Source organism: Macrotis lagotis, chromosome X, assembly GCF_037893015.1.
Source record: "Macrotis lagotis isolate mMagLag1 chromosome X, bilby.v1.9.chrom.fasta, whole genome shotgun sequence".
Classification (NCBI taxonomy): domain Eukaryota; kingdom Metazoa; phylum Chordata; class Mammalia; order Peramelemorphia; family Peramelidae; genus Macrotis; species Macrotis lagotis.
In genome coordinates this window covers 330,911,888-330,934,525 of record NC_133666.1, presented here as the reverse complement: position 1 = coordinate 330,934,525, position 22,638 = coordinate 330,911,888, and the positions used below count along the sequence as shown (strand labels likewise).

Below are 22,638 nucleotides of genomic sequence, written 5' to 3'. Positions count from 1 at the left end.
GAGATAATTCTTTTCTGGACAAAATCAATTTGGAAATTTGTTTTGCTTAGTATATTTACGCATTTTTAAACAGGGCTATTGTTTTTGAAGGAGGAAGAGGGGAGGGAGAGAAAATAAATGAATTTAGTCCAGTCCCTTATTTTCTAAATGAGGAAATTTAAAATCCCAGAGAAATGACTTTCCCAAGTTTTCATATATAGCCAGTGCTCTAATCCTCTAGAAATAAGAAATCTAGCTATTGGCACTATCTAGCAACATTTGATTTGGGAATGTGGATGAAAACCTCAGGTTGTACTTTGTGTGTACTTTCCCCCACTCCTGCTCCTGCCTGTTAAGAAAGCAGCCAAGCTAGCCTTGATACTGCCCCCTGCTGACCTTCATGGGAAGCTATGTAAGCCAACATCACTCCCTGCTTGCAAAAAATGTTATTAATATTATCACTAACTTTTCAGCCCTTGTAAATCAAAAGCTTTCCTTACAGTTCTTAAGATTTTATTCCGGGATGGCTAGGTGGCATAGTGGATAAAGCACCAGCCCTGGAGTCAGGAGTACCTGGGTTCAAATCTGGTCTCAGACACTTAATAATTACCTAGCTGTGTGGCCTTGGGCAAGCCACTTAATCCCATTTGCCTTGCAAAAAAAAGATTTTATCCCCATTTTCCAAATGGTGACTTTGAAGTTCAGGTAAAAATCACACAGCTAAGTAAAATGGTGGCAGATGTGGGACCTCAGCAAGGTCTCTTAATCTGTTACGCTTCACATCTGAGATCCCTGCTTTTTCCTTTGTCAGTTGTCCTAACTCAAATTCTACCTTGGGCATTCTTTTTTTTTTTCTACATATATAGTACATTTATTTTTACTTAATCATAGGATCAGCTTTAGTCCTACAGCCTTTATTTTTATTGTTGAGGAAATTCACATTTAGACAATTTAAGTGACTCACCTAAACTCACTTAATACTTAGAAACCAAACTGGGATTAGTGGTGGCCTCTGGATTACTAACTAGTCTGGTGGTTCAATTATTTTACTATGCTGTCTCCATTGCTTTTAGGGCAGCTAGATCATGCAGTGGATAGAGTACCAGGGCTAGAGTAAGGAATATCTGAATTCAGATCCATCTTCAGACATTCACTAGATATAGGACCCTGGGCACAAGTCACTTAATGCCTTTTCCCCTCAGTTTCCTTTTCTATAAAATCAAGGTTTTGTTTTTTTTTTGGTTGGTTGGTTTTTGCAAGGCAACGGCATTAAGTGACTTGCCCAAAGTCACACAGCTAGATAATTTTTAAGTGTCTTGAGGTCAAATTTGAACTCAGATCCTCCTAACTCCAGGACTGGTGCTCTATCCTCTGTCTTTGTCAAATTTTGAAGCAAAATTAGAAATGATCTACCTGAGAGTTAGTTGGAGTTGAAATAGTTGGAGTAGTTTGTTGCTATTGGAACTATGAATTAATGCGTCTATTCTGGAAAGTAATCTGGACCAATTTTCCAATTATCTGTATTACTTTGAAGGCAATTTCCTAATCAATTTGGTGGAGAAGGATAAGAAAACCTTGCTTTTAGATTGTATTACTTCATAACTGTGTGACCATAGACAAATAACAACTGTCCTGGGAACTCCATTTCCTTACATGCATAAAGAGGACATTGGACTAAATTTTTCTAACATGTCATAATGTTAGCATAAAATGGAGTTTTGTTGTTGTTATGTTGTAAAAGAAAGAAAAATGAAAGTGTCCATGTTGTTGAGAATTGCTTTTTTGTATTCAAGAATGGGGCATAGCTCATAGTGGAGCTTTATAGAATTCTGAATGTCAAAATTTTACATCTACATCTGACTGAATTACTGCCCTGGTTTGGGATCTTAACAGTGATTGTACTTGATTTGGCCACAAACCTCAATCTGAGCTATGGCAAGTAAGGATATATTTTGTGGGAAGTTGGGCTAGATAACTTGTAAGGGTCCCTTTCAGTGCTAAAATCATTAAAAATATACGGTTTTCCTACTTCTTTCTTTGTTTCTTTGTTTTGTTTTTGTTTTGTTTTTGTTTTTTTGATGCAGTGAGTTTAAGGGTCATGCCTAAAGTCACACTGTATCTAGTGTCTGAGGTCAAATTTACTCAGATCCTCCTGACTCCAGGGCCAGTGCTCTATCCACTGCATTACCTAGCTGTTCCTTTTCCTTTCTTGAAAAGTTGAGCTACTATGATGACCCTTCCTTCTCACACTAATTGAAAAGAAAAAAATAAATATACTTTATAATGGTGTGTCATTTAATTGTCTTCCAAGTAAAAGACTCATTCTTTCTCTTTTTTTCCTCCAAACCCCATCATACTATGTCTCATTGTAGATATTGCTTTTAAAAATTCTTTTTATTTGCAGTCAAATGCAGTATCACTTATTATCAAAGCTTTCTATTACAAAACTATCCTTTTTGGGTTAAAGAAAAAAATGGACTCTGCTTTCAGTAATAGTAACTTTGTTAAGTGCAAGGAGTTGAGAAATGGAAGAAGGCAGGAAATAGAAGAACAAACTGCATTGATTTCTCCTTAAGTTGCTCTCTCCCTTTACCTATTTTCTTTGATTTATCTTGAAATAGAAAGCTTTCAAAACATGATCCTGGAGTGTCACCTAGCCCATATTGTTCATACTCCCTCCTACCTTCTCCAGCCCCTTTTAATTACAGTGCTTTTCCTCTATTAATTATTTTCTATTTATCCTATATATAACTGACTTTGAATATATTGTCTACATGTTGTCTCCCCTTTAGATGCCTTGGACTCTCCTTTTACTTCTTTATGTTCAGTCACTTACAATGTCTAGCACATAATAGGAACTAAATTTTTAAATTAAGTACTATTCCTTTATTGTTTTCTTTGGAGATAAAAAACTAAACATTTTTTTAACTTCCAGATAATTGGAAATATTACTTTCAAGATTTTATCAAAAACCAAACCTTATACATAGTGCTAAAGCATAGAAGGTATCAATTCCTATGCAGAGTCATTAATTTTTACTTGAATGTGGATTCCAGAAATTCAGGACTTATTCTACTATTATGGTCTTTGTCTATAAGAAGTATCTCGCCTTTGTTCAGTTGTTTCAGACATGCCTGACTCTTTATGAACTCATTTGGGGTTTTTGTGGCAGGGATACTAAAGTGATTTGCCATTTCCTTCTCCAGCTCATTTTATAGATGAGGAAACTGAGGCACACAGGTTGAAGTGACTTGCCCAGGGTCACACAGCTAGTAAGTGTCTGAGGCCACATGTGAACTCAGGATGATTCCAGGCAACATATAGCATCCTAGTGTTGCAGCAACAAAGAGTTAATGGTGAATATAATGCTGAGAGAGTTTTAAAATAAGACTGCAAAGAAGCTTCTTAAAGACAATCCAGTTAAAAGTTTATTAATCTCAGAGGTTAGCAATAGAATCTTAAAAGGGACCTCATATCCTCCAACACTTAGATGCTAAGATCTGATCTGATTTTTACAGATGACCCCATAAATGACCTAGAGAGATAAAATGACTTGTTCATAGACTCATGCGTTTAGTTGAAGAGCTGGGTCTAGAAACCAGGTCTTTGAACTTCTGTCTACTCCAGGACTTTTGATATTATAACCTGCAATTCATTCTTATTGGATAGTAAATGAGTGAATGACCTTTTTGAATATAAGAATTCAACTTTATTTCATCTATGTTGATCCATGTGAACAATTTGATTTAGAAATTAGTTGAAACTTTGTCAGCCAGGGGTGGGGTGGGAAGAGGAGGGGAGAGAAATTTATAGGACTTTAAAAAATTCTATTTGTGAATCAAAACCTATGGACTTCAGTTATATGCCTTCAATCCTTTGAATACTGATGATAGAAGCAACAGGTAGGAATGTTTGTAAATTTAGCCAGTAGATGACTCTGTGCCAAGTTAGAATGTTTATATATCTTTAGTTTTGTATTTTTTAATTTAAAATTTCCTTAGTTTGAATGTAGCTTGGGAAAAGCCCACATAAGTTATGAAATTGTTTTTAAAGAAAAAAAATTTTTTTCTAACTTTCAAGCATATTAGCATAACTAAAATTAGATCAAGCAAATACCTAACAGAGGATTACATTATCAAAAAGCACTAGCTTCAAGAGGGAGTTTGATTTAGATCCTTATTTTGTCATTGTTGTCCTTTGTTGTTCTTGAAGAGGACCATGACATCTGGGAAGTGACACCATGACATACAAATGAATTGGATCCAAGTGAGGCAGGGTTGTGGAAAGTCTCCAGTACACTCCCTCCTCTAGAGCTGTCTGGTCCATTGCAAGGCCAAGAGAAGGATGACTAGGTATGACCCCTATGCAGTGGGAGACTAGGCCTTTTTAAGTTATGTTCTTTAACATATCTCAGTTTGACAGAGGCAACTTCTCTGCGAGTGAACTGAAAAGAGTAAATAATGTAGAATGAATTCAAGATGATTTATAATCCCCATCTAAGCAAATGCGTTAATAAATTTAAATTACTTCTTAATGGCTCACTGACAACATAAAAAGGAGGGTTCTCAATTTATATGCATCAGGCTTTGTACTAAATCTGATCCAGTTGAACAGCTGCTTAAGAAGATATACAAAAAGATTTGTTGATCAAAGTTGAGAAGGGTAATTTCTAAACTAAATAATGGAAATTAAGTTTTATCAATATTAAAAGAATGAGAATATCTGGGTCTCCCAACCTTCCCATCCAGTCTATTCTCCACTCAGATGTCAAAGTGTCATGGAATTCTTGAAAGGGCTCAATTAAAAGTTATTTTCAAATCTGAAAATATTCCTCATAAAAGGCATTGTGGTATAATGGCTAACCTTTAGAAAGATCCAGAATCAAATCTTATCCTTGTTTTTTGGGTCAAAGCATTTAACTTCTTTGAACCTCAGACAATTTCTATTTCAGAGTGAGAAATTATCTCCAGTTGCTCAGTAATTCAAAGGAGTATCTCACTTTATAGATTCCTTCCCTCAGAATTATTGGGGTATATATGTATGTTTGCATAACTTGTTAGACAGAAGTACAAATTAAACATCTTTGCTTTTGTTTTTAAGTCCTTGTTAGAAGAACTAGGGAAATTTGCCTTAGAAAAGAGAAGACAGCACAAGATAGCTGCTAAAACATTTGAAGGACTGTCTTATGGAGGGGCAGTTAGATGACCAGAGGATAGAGGACTGCGCCTGGAGTCAGGAATACTCATTTTCCTGTGTTCACATCTGGCTTTGGATACTTACTAGTGTGACCCTGGGCAAGTCCCTTAACCCTTTTTACCTCAGTTTCCTCATCATCTGTAAAACCACACTAGTATCTTTGCCAAGAAAACCCCAAGAGTCAGACACAACTGAAATGTCTGAACACCAATTTATGGAATTAGAACAATACATTTCTCTTCCAATCACTCAGATTTGCATTTTGATCTTTGATTCTTCTCTCTTGCCCCACACATCCATGAAGTTGCTATTATCTTCATTTAGAACCTCTCACATTCATCACTTTTTTTCTACTCAGAGTCTATCACTCTAGTTCAAGCCTTCATTGTCTCTTATCAGGACTACTGTATTTCCTGAAGATAAGACAGGGGTCTCATATTTTTGCTCCCAAAGACTCTTGAGGGCTTATTTTTGGGGGATGTCTGGAGACAGGAATCACTATTTCATCTATTCTTCTCTCTTCCAGGAAGTTCTTGTCTTTAGCATGGTGAGTACTGGCTGAATCCTAGACCAGCAGACCTCTGGTCACCCAACAAAACAAGTGGCAGCATTAAATTGACCCACTTTCCTATAAGTGCACCAGGCTTTTTGGGTTTCAAGAACATAAATGCCTTTTCTATCTTATCATTCTTGCCCTTAGTGATGATAAGAGATGGGACTTTATTTCCATCCAGACTTTATCAAGTGTATTGTGTCTGTACAAAGATTGATCATTTGACAATAAGTTTCTAGCTCATCTGTTTACATAAGCATTTACCTCTTTTCCAAAAGAATCTGAGTATTTACAAATACTTAAAATAATTTTAAAGTATAATATCAGTATTATTATTTACTTATATTTAATTATTATTTTATAATTCAATATATCTGTTTTATGTTACATCAGATGTACTAAATGCATCCACCTGGCTGGAGATTGTAATGGGTTTATTTTGGGGGTAGGGCTTATATTATGAGCATTCTGAAAAATCATGCTGTGGCTTATTCCCCCCCCCCCCCCCCCCCCCCCCCCCCCCCCCAGGAAACATGGTATTGCTAAAGCCTCTCATTTAATCTCCCTACTCCTATCTCTCCCCTCTTGAATCCATCTTTTGTTCAGCAGCCAAACAGGTTTTCCTGAAGTAGAGATCTGATCTTGTCACTCCCTTAACTTCTATATTTCCCTATTACCTTTTGGAGGTAATAGTAGCTTGTCTTTGGTCTTCATGTCTTTTGGTCTTATGTATTCTATAATATTTTACATATTATATATGTTCATAAAGCTATACATTGTACATAGTTTGCAGTTTCATGTACAATCATCTTTTTTTTTCTAATCTACTGTTGCAGAAATGCTTGTTCTTAAGTTCAGAATAAAATTAATTTTAAAATTAACAAGCCCTCGCAGACTGTTCCCAGGAACTTCCACTCTTCTGTATCTTCTACCTTTGCTTCTTTCCTAAAAGTTTCTCATGCTTGAAATCTTGTTTTCTATCTTTCTTTCTCTGTACAGGACAACCCTCATCCCTGGATTTCTCTCCATTCTCATTTAGAAACCCTCCTTTTCTGTAAGGCTCAGCTTAAGCACCATTTTGTACAAGAAATGTCTCTTGATTCTTTGGAAAGGCTAGATCTTCTCCCAAAAGAAGCAACTTGGAGAGTGAGCTGACCTCAAAGTCAGAAAGTCTTAGATTCAAATGTTTCCTTAGACACATTCTGACTCTAGAACCCTAAACAAGTCAAGTCCGCTCTCAAGTAGGCTGCTCTCCAGGAATATACTTTCCAAAGAAGGGAGATGCTTGTATGCCTTGGTAAAGAGAATTTTCTCCTCTTGGAATTTCCTATATCATTGAATCTCTGGGCTAGTTCCTGTCTCTGAATTTTTGCATTCTCTCCCCACCCCCATCCTTCAATAAATTTCTTAAGGACAGGGATGATTTCATTTTTGTCTTTTTCTCTCCAATGCCTCTCTGTTGACTTGTTCTGCTTTGCCCAAGAGCTCCAGAGCTATGAGAGAAGTGATGAAGGAAGTAGATTTTGAGTTAATTTCAGGGAAGAAAACTTCCTGGAAGAATTGCCTCAAAGTAGAATAGGCTCCCTTACGCACTAGGGTGGGTTCCCCTTTACTGGATTGTTTTCTTTATCTCTAAAAGGACCAGTGACATCAGGAGGGTGATGTCTTGACTTGCAAGTGAATTGGATTTAAGTGGGGTAGAACTGTGCCAAGTCATCAGCATCTCACTCTGCTCCAGAGTCACCTGAGTCCAGTGAGGAAGAGTAAGTCAAGAAGACCTGCTTTCACCAGAAGTCAACGGGAGGTTGATTGACAAGGAGTTAGGGATATTCTTGTCAGATTTTTATTAAGGCATTGGTTGAATTTTATCCAACTCAAGAGTCAGTTTCACTTTCTCCATCCTTAAAATGGGAAAAATTCACCTCACAGGAATATGTTGAAAGAAATAAAACTATAGAATGTGAATAGTTTGTAGTGGGCTCAATCCATAAAGGCTAATCAAATGCACGCTTGGAACTGTATGACCTTGGAAACTTGGTTTAGTGATATAACAACACTAATTTCTAACCTACAGCATTCTACAGCATTCTCTAGCTTAGCTTCTATGGACTTCAGTTTCTTCATGTGAGAAATGAGGGGGTCAATCACCTGATGAAAGTCATGCCCGTCATCTAGAGAACTTGCAGTTCTTCAGATCCTTTAAGTTTAATCCTTTCATAAACTAGGCTTTCAGAAAGCAAAACAAGTGTGCTGTATTAATCTTGCAGATTTACTCTATGGATTCCTTCCTTCATTAAACACTGTATCCCCAGACCATCTGGCAGATGGTGGGTTGATTGTTGACCTTTGTCTTCAAAGGGGACCAAAATGACATAACTTATGTTGGTCAGGATTCTGTGTGTCTGATTATAACTGATCAGACCAATACAAACCTGAAAGGCTCTTTCACTGGGCACACACAAATAGTCCACATGATCATTTGGAGTGAGATATCTCTAAATTTGTACATCTCATGTTTCTTTTGAGCTACTGTAGTTATGCTTCTCTCTGCACCTTCTGTTCTTTGCGAGCTTCTCCCATGTCATACAATCGATTTCAAACCTGGCAAAATTATGCACTTAATAAATTCTTGTTAATGATTATGAATTAAACACTCTGGATACAGGGAGCACTATACTAGGGGAAGGGCAGTGTTCAGATAAGAACAACTGGGACAGCAGTTGCTGATTTTTGGACTTAGAATGTATTTTGTCCTTGACCTTTACAGAACCTTCATATTAGACTGTTGTGTGTTTTATAGCTCGGTATCATTTACACAAACACAGGGACCCACGTAGTAGATTCCTGCTCCAGTTATTCTCCAGGAAGCATTTGTCAGTATAAATGAATTTGTGCATGTGGGTGTCTTTCTGTTGTAAACCAAAACTCATGTGGAATCTCTTCATTTTGCTGCTCAGTATTTACAACCAGATTTGTTGACTGATCTTTTTTAGTTTTTAGGCCCAAAGTATCCATTCTTTTCAACTTCTTTAAGCTGGACTTTAATCAGTAGTTTAGTTTTTAGATTCTTTTTCTCTTTTGGTGTTTATTTTTTCTTTTCTTTTTTTTCCTTATGGTATTTTAAAGCATTTCATTATGGATTAGACACTGTGCTAAGTGGTGGTGATGCTAAGTTAGTGAAAAGAGACCTGGGCCTAGTCAGGAAAATCTGAGTTCAAGTGAATATTTTGTCTCAAGGTCACTTGGGTGAAGTATAGAGAACCCCATAAAAATTTAAGATTACTTTCACCAGGGGCAGCTAGGTGGCGCAGTGGACAGAGCACTGGCCTTGGAGTCAGGAGTACCTGGGTTTGAATCCGACTTTAGACACTTAATAACTACCTAGCCATGTGGCCTTGGGCAAGCCACTTAACCCCATTGCCTTGAAAAATCTTAAAAAAAATTATTTTCACTAGATACATAAATGATCACAGCATTAAAAAAAGTTCTTGCTGTGCAAAGCACTGTATTCAGTCTTATATTTCATTGAGGGAGATAATACATGTGGAAGGTTTTAACTGCCAATGAGATGGGATGATCCCATAGACCTTAGGATGCATCTGCAAAGCAGAGGGTCATGTCATTTCAGTTAAAAATCATCCTTTTCTGATGATGACCTATTCTGCAGTGCCTTCCAATGTGACTGCTCTACCAAGCTCTATCTCCAGAGGACTTGTTTCCCAGATGGATACCTGTGAACACTAAACAGAAAGCACTGTTATTCCCTAGACGTTTGGGTTCAGGATGCTAGGCTGTCTCTACAGGGGAAGTGATGATTTGACTTGGCCTGGTGCATATTGCTTTGCATTTCTCCAGGTGCCCCATGATTTCAGATCAGCTGACTTGCCAGACTAAAGGTGACAGTTGGGGTGGATGGCCGGCTCCTCCAAAATAGTTGCTTCCCCAGATGCTGGTTGTGAGGACTAGGCTGGACGTGGTGAGGACCAGTGGTCTAGGATGTGGATCAAAACTGGCTAACGTTTTTGTCCAAGTTTTAAATTATGCTTAATTTATCCAACTGATGCTTTTGAACTCATATAGTTGGATGAATAGTCTATTTCGTTCATGGACTAGTATATTTATGCCTATCTTTATACTAAACTACATGTGCAATCTTATTCTGACATGGGATTTAACTCATGAGGTCCAAAGTAAGTAGTTTTTCATTTAGTCTTTAGAAGCCTATTCAACTTGGCCAGAGGGGACAGAATTTGGGGTAAGAGTTCAAAGTTGTAAAAAAGATACTATGTGAGCTCTGTGCAAGGACAGGCTTCCCTTAGAGCTGACCCTTAGGGCAGTGTACTTTGGGAACCAGTGGATTTCTCTCTTCCTGGAACTCTAGGCAAAGATTGAATGCTGCTTTACAGATCTGTTTTAGGGTTCTTTTGAAGTAGGTAGCTGTTAAGACTAGGTGATTTAAGTCTTTTGACAACCTGGGAAACCTTTTATTTTTAATAATTTAGTCTCCTGGTTTATGATCATAATTACCCAATGTATTCTTGGGTCTTAGTAGTATGCTGAATGATTCTGGTTCCACAATTTGTTCTCATTTTGCTGGGGAAATTTTTTACCATACCAAATATGGGAAATGTTTATTTGTTGAATACTGCAGAATTTCAAAACTTGATACTAGCTTATAATTTCTTATTTGTAGGTTTAGGTAGAGCTAATAATAGGTATAAAGACTCTTAGCTTTCTTTTGCTACTGATTCTGCCACTGAAGGGGCTATGACATTGAAGGAGAATGTTTATAGCTCATTAGATTATCACTTATGAGGGGAAATCTTAGAATTATCAGAGGCTCAGGCTAAATGGCTTGGCCATTCTTACCAGGCCATTGTTATCATCTGTGTCAGATTTGCATTCCTGACTTCAAATGTAATCTTCTAACTACAGTAATATGCTAAGGGAGAGGAATATAGATAGAGGAGAGAGAGTGAGAGAGAGAGAGAGACTGAGAATTGTGTGCATGTGTGTGCACACATGCACACGTGTGTGTGTGTGTGTGTGTGTGTGTGTGTGTAAAACTAATCCCATGAGTTGTTGTTCAGTCTTTTCAGTTGTGACTGTATTTGGGGTTTTCTTAGTAAACACTGGAGTGGTTTGCCATTTCCTTCTCTGGCTTATTTTACAGATCAAGAAAATGAAGCCAATTGGATTAAGTGACTTGCCCAGGGGCACACAACTAGTTAAGTCTCTTGAGGTGGTATTTGAACTCAGAAAGTTGTCTTCCTGATTCCATGTCCCAGCATTCTATGTCCTATGACACCACCTTGCCATCTCAGTCAAGGAATATCTGGGTTTACCTTCCACTACTGAAATCTACCATTGTATGACTGAGCAAGGCCTTTAACTTAAAGGTACTCATAGGCAATTCTGTAAAACCAGATATTTCAAAACAGGTGCTCATCTTTATTGATCAGTAGGTGTCCCCTTTTCTCTCCAGACTTGTGATTTTATGCTGTAGGAAACTTTCAGTAACCAGATTGTGTATATTATGTTATGTAGCTGTAGAGCTATAGAAATATTTAGATCTGTCTCCTCTGTAAATTCAGTAGAGGGACAAGTGTCTGAAAAGTAATGTGGAAAGTTTCATTTTCGTAATAAAAAAATTGTGTGACAAACTGGAAATTGCCTTCATGTTTTAAGTGTGCATAATTTTGTACAATGAAAAGCTTTCTTTTAATTTTTCACTATGTCCTGTAGGTTCTGGATTTCAGAGATATTTGCTTTAGGATTTGTCAGAAATAATGAAGTTTCCCCCACAAATTCTATGAACTGCAAAGGATTTAAATGATCAGAACTTGTGTAGATGCCATCTATCGGGTGGCTGAATAGAGAGGTACAATGATTTTTCCTCTGAAATTTAGCATGCACAGCTAACAAATTTATGATTCTAGTTAGGGTATTTGAAACTAGAAAAAGAACTTTGCAGTTGAAGAAATTGGAGCTGAGAGATGTTAAATGATTGACTTCTTTAATGGGTTCAATTTCAAATTTATTTTAAAAAAAATTTATTTCCTTTGATGCTTATGCAGTTTATTTGGAGTGAAATTCTAAATAGATTCCCCCTCAGTTAATAGATACAACTTTAAAAAACTTAAGTCAGTGACTGTTAAAACTCAGACCAGTATTCATAACCTTCCAGTTCGCTAGTTTTATCATCTGCTGAACCAGAATTAATAGCATATTCTTGCTGAAAAATTTTCTCATCTTTCAATTATTTCAGGTGTCAGCTTTTAACCATATTAGCCCAGTATAATAATAATAATAGCTGGCATGTATAGTGCATACTATATATTCCGGAGCTAAGTATTTTACAAATATTAATCCTCAAAATAACCTTGAAAGATAGGGAGAACAGAGGTTACAGGTAGTTCAGTGTCTGAGATCTGATTCCAGTCCCAGTGCTCCATCCATTGTACTACTAGAAGAGTCTGATATTTTTGGAGGGAACTGGATATAGTCAAGCATAGAATACTTTGTCCTTGTACTTGAGGGAAAATTTCTTTTGTCCTTGTATCTTGAGAGAGAGAAAATCACTTCTTCCCTCAGTGCTCCATTTTCCTCATTTGTAATAATTTAGTTACCTTTATTTCCGGGACTGCTATGAAAAAAAAAGCACTTTGTTTACCCTGAGATCCATAGCATGTGTTTTGGTTGGGGCTGTGCCGTGGCAGCCAGGTCTGCGTTGAATTGATTTAAGCTAAGTTGTTGCTGCCATCCAGATATTGGCAGAGACACACACAAAGGCCAGGAACCACATTTCTTGGCTTAATCAATATCTTATTTGTGAAAACTATTATACTTTGTTTACTTTGTCACCTTTTCTTGCTATTAGCAAGTGATAAAATGGATAGAGAACTTCTTCCACTCTCAGATTTCTTTCTAAATGGACTAATAATGTTTTTTCTTCCCCTTTCTAATAGGAGATGGGACCCCTAGAGAAAATAGTCCTTTCATTAACAATACTGACATGGAAAGAGAGAATATCTATGAAGGAAAGAACATGGCTCTGTTTGAGGTAACTTGCTTTCTTTTATATATTGAATATACAAGTATAACTACTTTGTACCAAGGTTATACATTGCTTCTGATTTAAAAGATAAGAAAAAGTCTGTTAATTCAGAATTGGCATAACCCTTTGATTTTTGTATAGGTTAGCAAATCTTTGAGGGTGATTTAAATGAAATATTTTTTTTTCTGATCAAAGGATATGGATCCTTCTGAGATTGGCCAATATGACTAGAAAGTCAAATGATCAATGTTGGAGGAGATGTGAGAAATTTGAGACACTAATGCATTGTTGGTAGAGCTGTAAAGTTATCCAACCTTTCTGGAGAGCAATTTGCAACTATGCCCAAAGGGCAATAAAAATGTACATACCCTTTGATCCAGCAATGCCACTACTAGGTCTATATCCTGAAGAGATCATGCAAAAGGGTAAACATCCCACATGTACAAAAATATTCATAGCAGCTCTTTTTGTATTGTCAAAGAATTGGAAATTGAGGGGATGCCCATCAATTGAGGAAAGGCTGAACAAATATGTGAATCACATATCAATATGATGGAACAGTATTGTTGTAAAGGAAATCATAGGGACAGGATTTCAGAAAAACCTGGAAAGACTTGCATGAATTGATGCTGAGTCAGATGAGCAGAACCAGAAGAACATCATATACACTAACAATAATATGGGGCAGATGATCAACCATGATGGACTTGTTCATTTCAGCAGTACAGCAATCAAAGAGTATTTTAAGACTTGTGATGGAAAATACCATCTGTGGAGTTTAAATGAAGACCAAAGTTTATAATCTTCAGTTTTTAGAAGTTGTCCTTTGCATTATGTTATTTTTTCCCCCCTCTTTTATTCTTTCTTCCATTTGGATCTGATTCTTCTCTCACAACATGATTAATATGGATCTGTGTTTAACATAGTTATAAATGTAGAGCTTATCAGATTGCTTTCTATTGGGGGGAGGGAAAGGAGGAAGGGAGATAAAACTCAAAACTTTGCCTCCCCAAAAATTGATTGGTAAAAACTTCCATTGCATATAGTTGGAAAAACAAATGGGGGGAAAATATTTATTTTTAAATTGCTTTTTTTCAGATTGTGCCAAATCTGCATTTGAACCTTATAGCATGTTTAAAAAAAAGTTGTCTAAGGGAAAAAAGATAAATTCTACCCTTAATAATCTTTTCTTTATCAACTATTTGCAATGTTATTTGAAAAGTTGAGCTAGCAAAGATGTCAGTACTTCAGTAATTGAGGCATTTAAAAAATCCTAGTAAGCTAAGAGTGACTGGCTAGATTTGCCTTTTCTGAATTAGAACCTTTTAGAATTAAGCTCCTTGGTTCTTATTGCTGTAAATTGGGGGAGTAGGGAGAGAAGATTGGTATTCACTTGGTTACAAGAGAACTGTTGAATTAACTTATCATTCCAGTTGACTTTTTTGAAGGAAGTCCTAATTTTATGCCTCCTGAGCACTGATAGATTTCATTGATAAACTTCAGAACCATTTGGGGAATAGTTCTTTCCCATTTGCTCAGGGTAAGTAAGTTCTTATGCTCAGTAAATTAAAGACACTGATTTCCTTCACTGACTGGTTTATTCAATACATGAAAATGAGGGTGTGTTTTTTTCTTTGAATTTTTTCTTTTTTAAATCGATTGAAGATTTTTTAAATGGCAGTATTAAGTTGGAAGATTACATTCTTACTTCAAAACAAAATGTTCTTTTATTGTTATCATCTTCACATCCAAACAGGAAGAAATGGATAGCAACCCCATGGTATCATCGCTTCTTAATAAACTAGCAAATTATACCAATCTGAGTCAGGGTGTGGTTGAACATGAAGAGGATGAAGATAGCAAACGAAAAGAAATTAAGGTATTTTTATTGAAAAATCTATTTTTCTTCTTTTAAAAATAATACAAAGATCACTGTTAATTAAAAAATAAAAACCCCCACAACATTCTGAGAACAAAGTTTAGTCATAAAAGTTCTTCAGAAAGTATCTTCCAATATTTGTTGATGTTTATCGAGATTGCATAAGATTTCATAATAGATTTAAACTCAGAGAAAACTGTTCAGTATTCCTTTTATTGTAAATTGTCTCTCAAGAAATAAAACAGGGTGTGGGTGTATGTTTACACAGGGTGTCCCAAGACTTAATGTGGTTTTAAAACTCTTGAGACATTGTATTATATACTTGCTTAAAACTAGTTTGTCTTTGTCACTGAAGCTGTTTGTGTAAATTAAAATAGAAGAGGAAGGGGGAATCTGAAATTCCCCAATTTGACTTCCATATTTTCTGGTTTTTCTATGTTGTCTTAATTGGTGAGAATGTTGGACAAAACAAATTTATAAATCAGTATCCAATTAGGAAAAAGTGAAGGCACATATTGTGCTTGTGATTCCCAAATTCTAGAGCTCACAAACTATTATTTGTTTGTTTGTTTGTTTATTTTAGATTTTTCAAGGCAGTGGGGTTAAGTGGCTTGCCCAAGGCCACACAGCTAGGTAATTTTTAAGTGTCTGAGGCCAGATTTGAACTCAGGTACTCCTGACTCCAAAGCTGGTGCACTATCCACTGCGCCACCTAGCCTCCCTTAAACTATTATTTCTAAAATTTTTTTTTTCTGTACTATATGTAGATCCTTCAACTAAAATAGTGTTCTTGTTGGCCATCTATCTTCCACAGGAATTCAAAAAAATTTTAAGAAATTGTCGAAATATTAAATTTCTTGCAGCTCCAAAGCTAGAAGGCAATGTGATTGATTGTTCTTCTGTTTCAGGCTCCACGAATGGGCACCTTCATTGGTGTATACTTGCCTTGCCTGCAGAACATTCTTGGAGTCATTCTCTTTCTGCGTTTGACATGGATTGTAGGTGCAGCAGGAATCCTTGAATCCTTCATCATTGTGTTCATGTGCTGTACTTGCGTGAGTAGGATTTGCCTCTACCATGTCATCATTCTCCTGAAATAATGGTTTACATAAAATTAACTGACAAGCTAATTTAGTGCTCATTTTCACCTTTTACTAGATAATATTTCATATTGACTTATTTTGAATTATAGCATAGCAGGATGGCATACAGTATGACCAAACTATAACCTAAATTGCATCACTTAAAAATTTTCTTAAAAGTTCCAAGAATCACATTACTAATTCAGACTGAGTTTAACTAATTTGTCTGAGTGAAACTTTTTTACTCTGCCTGCATCTGTTGTGTAGAAAACAAAATTATCCCTTTGTGTATTCTTTGATAAAGTTTTGGAATCAGTTTCACAAATCACTTCTAGAACTACTTCAGTCCCTCTCTTCCCTTGAGGTGGATGGAGCCCTGGAGAAAAAAAGAGTCTTGATTAAGGTCACATAACTTATTGGTGACAATGGTGGAGTTAGAATAGACCTACATGATGTAGATAGCATATGATAACCTAAAAATGGATAACTCATTACTTGAGTCTGTTGAATGTTTTGTCCTAGTTCAGATAGAAACTCTTCTGGATGTAAAATATTTCATGCATTTTAAATTTAAATTTTTGTATTTCATGAATTATAATACCAGACTATTTTCTCCAGGCTTCCCCCCCGCCCCCAAAATGGCTTAACCATAGGCATTTTAAAATAATTTTCTTGTTCCTATTACCTCCTGCACCTTGCTCTAGTCCCATCCTACAATGAGGGACTGTACCTTCATCCTATGATTGGATCAACTGAGGTGACAAGATAAGACCATTTAAGTCAAGAATAACCACCCATCAAATGAGAAGCTGTGGCCTTTCAGGGGCTCTCCACCCACTGAAGGATTTAGTAAACTATCAATAAATGCACTTTTAAGTTAAAAAATGTTATCCTGATCAATTTAATTTTAAAACTAAATAAGTTGTCTTTGGACTAGGGGTAAAGGGAAGTATAGTTAAAACAATGCAAATTTAGAGTTAACATTATTATAGTTAAGAGCCAAGAAACAAATAAATGGAAACAATTACAATTTTTAAATTATCTTGTGTCAAGATAATTTGAAATATTTAAAAGCCCCTGTTGACAAAGACATATTTAGTAGTCCTTTTATATTCTTTAGAAAGTCTGATTTGTGATCAGTGTTTTGAATGCTTCATATTGGGGGAGGTGGGATTTTCTACCTGTGTCCTACTGATAACATGGTGAATGAGATCATTAGGAGCATTTCTGTCCCCCAAATATGAATCTGAAGTTAAATGATAATACAAAGCAGTATGATTGTTCTGTGGTGGTAATGAATATATGGTGCTAGGATTGAGCTGGGCTTTGAAAGGTGGATAATTTGAAGAATTATGGGAGATTATTTTAATAAATCCCATTTTAAGATTTAGAAACAACTTCCCTCACAATATCCTTGTGGTGGTGGAATATTAACATTGCATTTTACAGGTGAGGATACCATGACTTGAAAAGTTAATTGACTTGGCCAGAAATAAGCAATGTCAGAATTAATACCTCCTGATGTCAATTCTAGTCAATTCTGTTTGGCTATACCATGTGGACACCATAGCATAAGTTCAGGGGCAGGAGTGAGTAAGGTGAATGGAGATGAAGATAACCCAGTTTGAATGGGACAGAAAATATTCACTGAATAAGAATATAAGATAAAATTAGAATGTAAGGAATATGTTCATAATATTTAGAGTAGAAAAGGAGCTAAGAGTCTGGGAACTCGATTTCAAAGGAATACATGATTTTGATTTTATCCAAAGAGTAATGAAGAATTGTTGCAAATTGTGAAATAGGAAATGGTATTTTTCTAAGTGGCATAAAGTGGATAAGTATTACTAGAGACTAAATAAATATCTTAAGAGCAGGTCAGGAGCTGTTGGAGTAATCCCAGAAATATTAGGATAAGAAGGAAAGAGTTAAGGGAGGCATGAGGAAAAATAAAATTGGTTCACTGGTGATAAGGAAAGAGGGAAAAGGAAGAGAACCAGGGTAATGCTGAAGTTTTAATTAAGCCTAAGAGACTTGAAGGTAGCACCTTAAAGAGTAGTAGAAATCCTTATACTATTTTGCTGTAAGAAATGATGAGCAAGATGATTTCAGAAAAAAACCCAGGAAGTCTTAGATGAATTGATGGCAAGTGAAATCAGCAGAACTAGGAGAACATTATACACAATAATAGCAATACTATAACTATGATCAGCCATGAAAGACTTGGCTGCTGTGTTCAAGATGATGATCCAAGATAGTAGCAAAGGACCCATGATAAAAAGAAAATGCTCTCCAGAAGGAGAGAGCTGGATGACCTCAGAGCTCCATTTGAAACATTTTTTAGCTATTTATTTTTCTTGTTTTAGTGTATGTATTTTTTATGTTAATATGAAAATTTGCTTACTTAATGTCATCTCATAATTGATATATTATTTGCCCTCTCAAGGAGTGGAGAAGGGGAAGGAGGGAGAGGATTTGGAACTCAACATTTTAAAAAATTAATATTAAAAAACCAATAGTAATCTGATTTGGAGTGTCTGGGTTTAGAGGGGTGACTTCCATTATAGGTATGTCGAGTTTAAGATGTACAAATGCAATGATATTGACTTTCTGAGGAAATTTATTTGAGAGGCACCACCTAAGTATTGATGACTGATGCCAGGAAACGGATTGGGCTCTCTAAACAAGTTTACTTGTGCATCAATAGTAGATGTTTATGTATATATTCATTTACAGATGTGAATATAGAGTCAAAAGAGAAAACCCTGGGGGAAGAGGAAGGAAGGTGAATTGGGAGGATTATGTCATCAAAGGTGACTGAGGAAGATGGTGTAGAATGATGTCAGTCATTCTCAAATCGACTTTTGACCACCTGTTACTTGTTGGAGAAATCCTGTTGTCTTACCATTCAAAAGACTTCTTTTCTGACTATTCAACCTGTTCCTCTTCCATATTCTGTTCCAGCTATTTCCTATACTTCCCTTCAAATAAATAACTTATTTTATGGCCATCATCTGCCCATGTTCATATCTGAATGTGTGCACCTCCTCTACTCATGTACACTTGGGAGCACATCCTCTTGCTCCTACTATCTGCCCAGATATTCAGAGTTAATGCATCTGTTAAGATCCTCTTTAAAGTCCTCCTTTTGCCCAGAGGTTTTCCTATTTTATAACTATTTCAAGAGTGTATATTTTAATCTCTTGAATTAGATTATAAACTTCTTGAAGGCATAGAACATATTTTTTTTTCTTCCCTTTTCCAACTTGGCAAAAGATACCTTACACAGTACTGAGTGTTGCAAGCAAGTATACTTTTCCTGATGTTAACTGGTGCTATAATAGCATTCTTGAAATGATATATATATTTTTTTTAGTTTTTACAAGGCAATGGGGTTAAGTGGCTTGCCCAAGGCCACACAGCTAGGTAATTATTAAGTGTCTGAGGCTGGATTTGAACTCAAGTACTCCTTACTCCAGGGCCAGTGCTCTATCCACTGAGCCACCTAGCCACCCCACTTGAAATGATCTTATGAGGGAAGGCAGCTTTTAACTCCAGGGGATGGACAGACATGTGATAATCACTGGAACCAGTGTAGGTGATCATGTCTCTGCTTTAGCTTTAGAATGCTGCCTAGACCAGTAGGGTCACACTCAAATAAAAATGGATCTCTGCAGGCCACACATTGACCAAAAACCCCCCACAAATGAACGTTATCTGCATTTTTACTCTTTTCTGTTAAACACTTGATAAATACAAAGCCTAAAGGCTTTGAGTTTCACACCTCTGATTTTAAGTGTTGAGAGTTTAAATCACCTGCTCAGGCCCACTCAGCTTGTATGTGTCGAGGTTGAGATATTCCATATTACAGACAGCTTTACATAAATTCATAAATTTGGGCAGGTGGTTTTATTTTGTTAAATATTAATGTATTTTTTGTTGATGCTTTTTAATATCTTGCTTAAACAACTTGTTTTTAAATGGTCAATTGACCAAATTGTGTCACATAAAGGTTTCCTACCTTTATAGTTTCGTTTTTTAGTTTTTTTAATTTGGTTTTGCTGCCCCTATGAAGGATATATCTGTATTTATTGGATAAATGCATAACAGAAGGGAACTGCAACCAAAAAAATTTCATAGGAGGTATATTTGATGACAAATTTTCTAAAGTATCAGACGAATAAGAATGATGCTTTGAGCTCTTCAGAGAAATTAAATGTTATTATAAATTTCTTCACAATGGTGTGCTAGGGGCAGCTAGGTGCCACAGTGGATAGAGCACCCTCCCTGGAGTCAGGAGCACCTGGGTTCAAATCCAGCCTCAGATACTTATTAAGTACCTAGTTGTGTGGCCTTGGACAAGTCACTTAACCCCATTTGCCTTGTAAAAACCTAAAAAAAAAAAACCCAACCCAATGGTATGCCAATGAAATCTCTCAGAGAAACACTTGATTATTGCTATAGCTGTGATATTTAAATGTTTCTTTCTAAATAAAGTAAGAAAGCATGTTTTCATATTTTCTTTATTTCCAGACAATGCTGACAGCAATATCCATGAGCGCCATAGCAACAAATGGTGTAGTTCCAGGTAAGAAATATGGATCGTCCTACCCTCTTAACCTTATTTCAAATTTATAATGTATTTTGAAGACTGGTTTTTGTCAGAGGCCTGAGGGTTCAGTGACTAATTATAATGTGACCTTGGGGAGAATGGTAGCAGTTATAGTAGTGACTGCTTTTCCAAAGGCAGGGCTAGTAATGTTTCTATTTGCCAGGGATTGCCAGCATCTGGTGTCTATGAAATTAAATGAGGTGAAGCAAAAGGTATTTGGTAGCTTGCTCTTGGTTTTTTGGTTTTTTTTTTGGAGTTGAGTGGTCAGGGGTCTCTCATTCCTCACTAACTGGACTGTCTGTGTTACTAGTTTTGTGTCTTTCTTTTTTCTTCACATTTGGTAGTGATTCTGTTTCTGTGAATATTGCCATATGTGGTGCATCAGTATCCTAGCAAGGTCTTCCTGGGGCTTAGGTCGGTTCTTTGAAAGTGACCCTTGGAATTCTAGTAGTAATTTGCCTTGCATAATTGATATAGTTCTTCCTGACCCCAGTGATCTCACTGCCTCCTTTTTGCTGACAGAATCCAGTTCCCCAGTACATGAACAGTAACTGCTTCAATTCCTGTTGTTTTCTTAACATTTCTCTTGAAGAACACTTAATGATTTCTTATTTTAAATGGATCAATTTGGTGTTTCTTAAGTATATAAAATGAGTCATGTAACTTAAGTAAGTTTTATGACTAACCCCCATATTCCGACACCACTTTTAAATGTGAAGTGTGTGTCCTATTAAATAAGACAGCAATTCATTCTAATCTAAAGAATATTTTTAGACCATCTTATTTTTAGCCATTTAAAACTTAAACTCCCTTATCTTTATGGAAAGGTTACATTTTCTTCATGAACTAGTATTGTTTATCCTGAATATTTATTTCCTGACAGAACTATTATTTTCTTTGAAGTCCAACTATTTATTTCCTTTTTTCGAAAGTTTAAAAAAATCATACACATGTGGGTGGTGGGTGGTGTGTTATATGGTGTGTCTCTATGTTAGACTTGTAGATGGGGGCAGGAGGAAAATGGGAGATGAAAAATGTCTTGAAAAAAATGCCATGAAGTTTAACTTGTAGAAATTTGGGTGGAAAGGTGATTTTTATAAAAACCACCATATAATTCTTACTTTCCTTCTGTGATGAAGAAAAGAGTTTCCCTAATAATATTTAGCTAGCATTTTTACTATACTTACTCAGTATAGTCTCATTTTCTTCTTAACAATCTTGGGAGGTAGGCAGGTGTTATTATCTTGGTTTCACAGATAAGGAAATTGAGAGAGACAAAGGTGAAGTGAATTGTCCCAGGATCACACAGTTATTAAGTGTCTGAGACCCAATTTGAACTTGGTTTCCTGACTTCTGTTTCAGTTCTCTATCCATTGTACCTCCTACAGCTGCCTTCATAAAGAAGCCAACTAAATTATTGACTTCGCAAACTTTGCAGGCTAGCATTAATTAGAAAAAAATTGCTTTATTATATGAAATGTTATTTTTATCTTTTGGGAAGCGCTTTTATTGTTGTATAAAATAACTAGAACTTATAATATGGTTATTGAAATTTTAGCTTCATTTGCTGTTTTAGAGGCAGTTACTTTTTTTTTTGACAGATGAGTGAAGCCTGACAACATCTCCTCAGGATAATAGTTATCGAATAAATCAGTTGTATTGATTTATGGTTATGAAAATATTTTTAAAAATGTAAGTCTCTGGACCTCAGGTTAAGATTCCTTGAACTAAATACAAAGGCTGTAATTTGACAGAAAAACTCCAGTGAGGAGAGAGTAAGGAGAGGGGCAGTGTTCTTAGTAAGAGATGACATATCATAAGATAATTTCATATTGCTCTCACATGATTACTTACTATTAGTCTGACCAAATTTAGACTGGTCCTTGCATCAGAGTCACTGCTTGACCCTAACTTGAACAACAATTCAAGTTTGATATGGTCTGCTAAAACAATCTACTTTTGAGAAATTGACATCATCCTCAGATGCAATGAGGCACCAAGAGTTTCATTTTAGTGGAAATTAGGAGTGGGAGAAGATAAAAAATAGTTGCCCTTCAGGAGCTTACAATCATCAGGAGTAATAAAATATATACCCAATAGATAAATAAGTATTAGACAAATGAGAATACAACAGTAAATAAGAAGTCCAAAGTGTCAAGAGGTACAAGGAAGAAAATATCATCTCTATTTGGGAAACCTTTGAGTGGAAGCACATTGGTGGGGGGGGCATGGAGGGATATTATGAGAAACAGTTGAGGTATGAAAGCAAGGAGGCTGGAG

At 36.1% G+C, this 22,638-nt stretch overlaps 1 protein-coding gene across 6 annotated transcripts in view; it reads left to right on the top strand.

The window, feature by feature from the left end:
• Positions 1-22,638, top strand: part of SLC12A7 (solute carrier family 12 member 7) — a 283,362-nt gene that overhangs the window by 192,694 nt on the left and 68,030 nt on the right. For all 6 annotated transcript variants that reach the window (XM_074201693.1, XM_074201698.1, XM_074201694.1 and 3 more), the window contains exons 2-5: positions 12,697-12,791; positions 14,542-14,664; positions 15,573-15,719; positions 20,280-20,334. In XM_074201693.1, the coding sequence (XP_074057794.1) occupies positions 12,697-12,791; positions 14,542-14,664; positions 15,573-15,719; positions 20,280-20,334 (420 nt within the window). The remainder of the gene's footprint in view (positions 1-12,696; positions 12,792-14,541; positions 14,665-15,572; positions 15,720-20,279; positions 20,335-22,638) is intronic.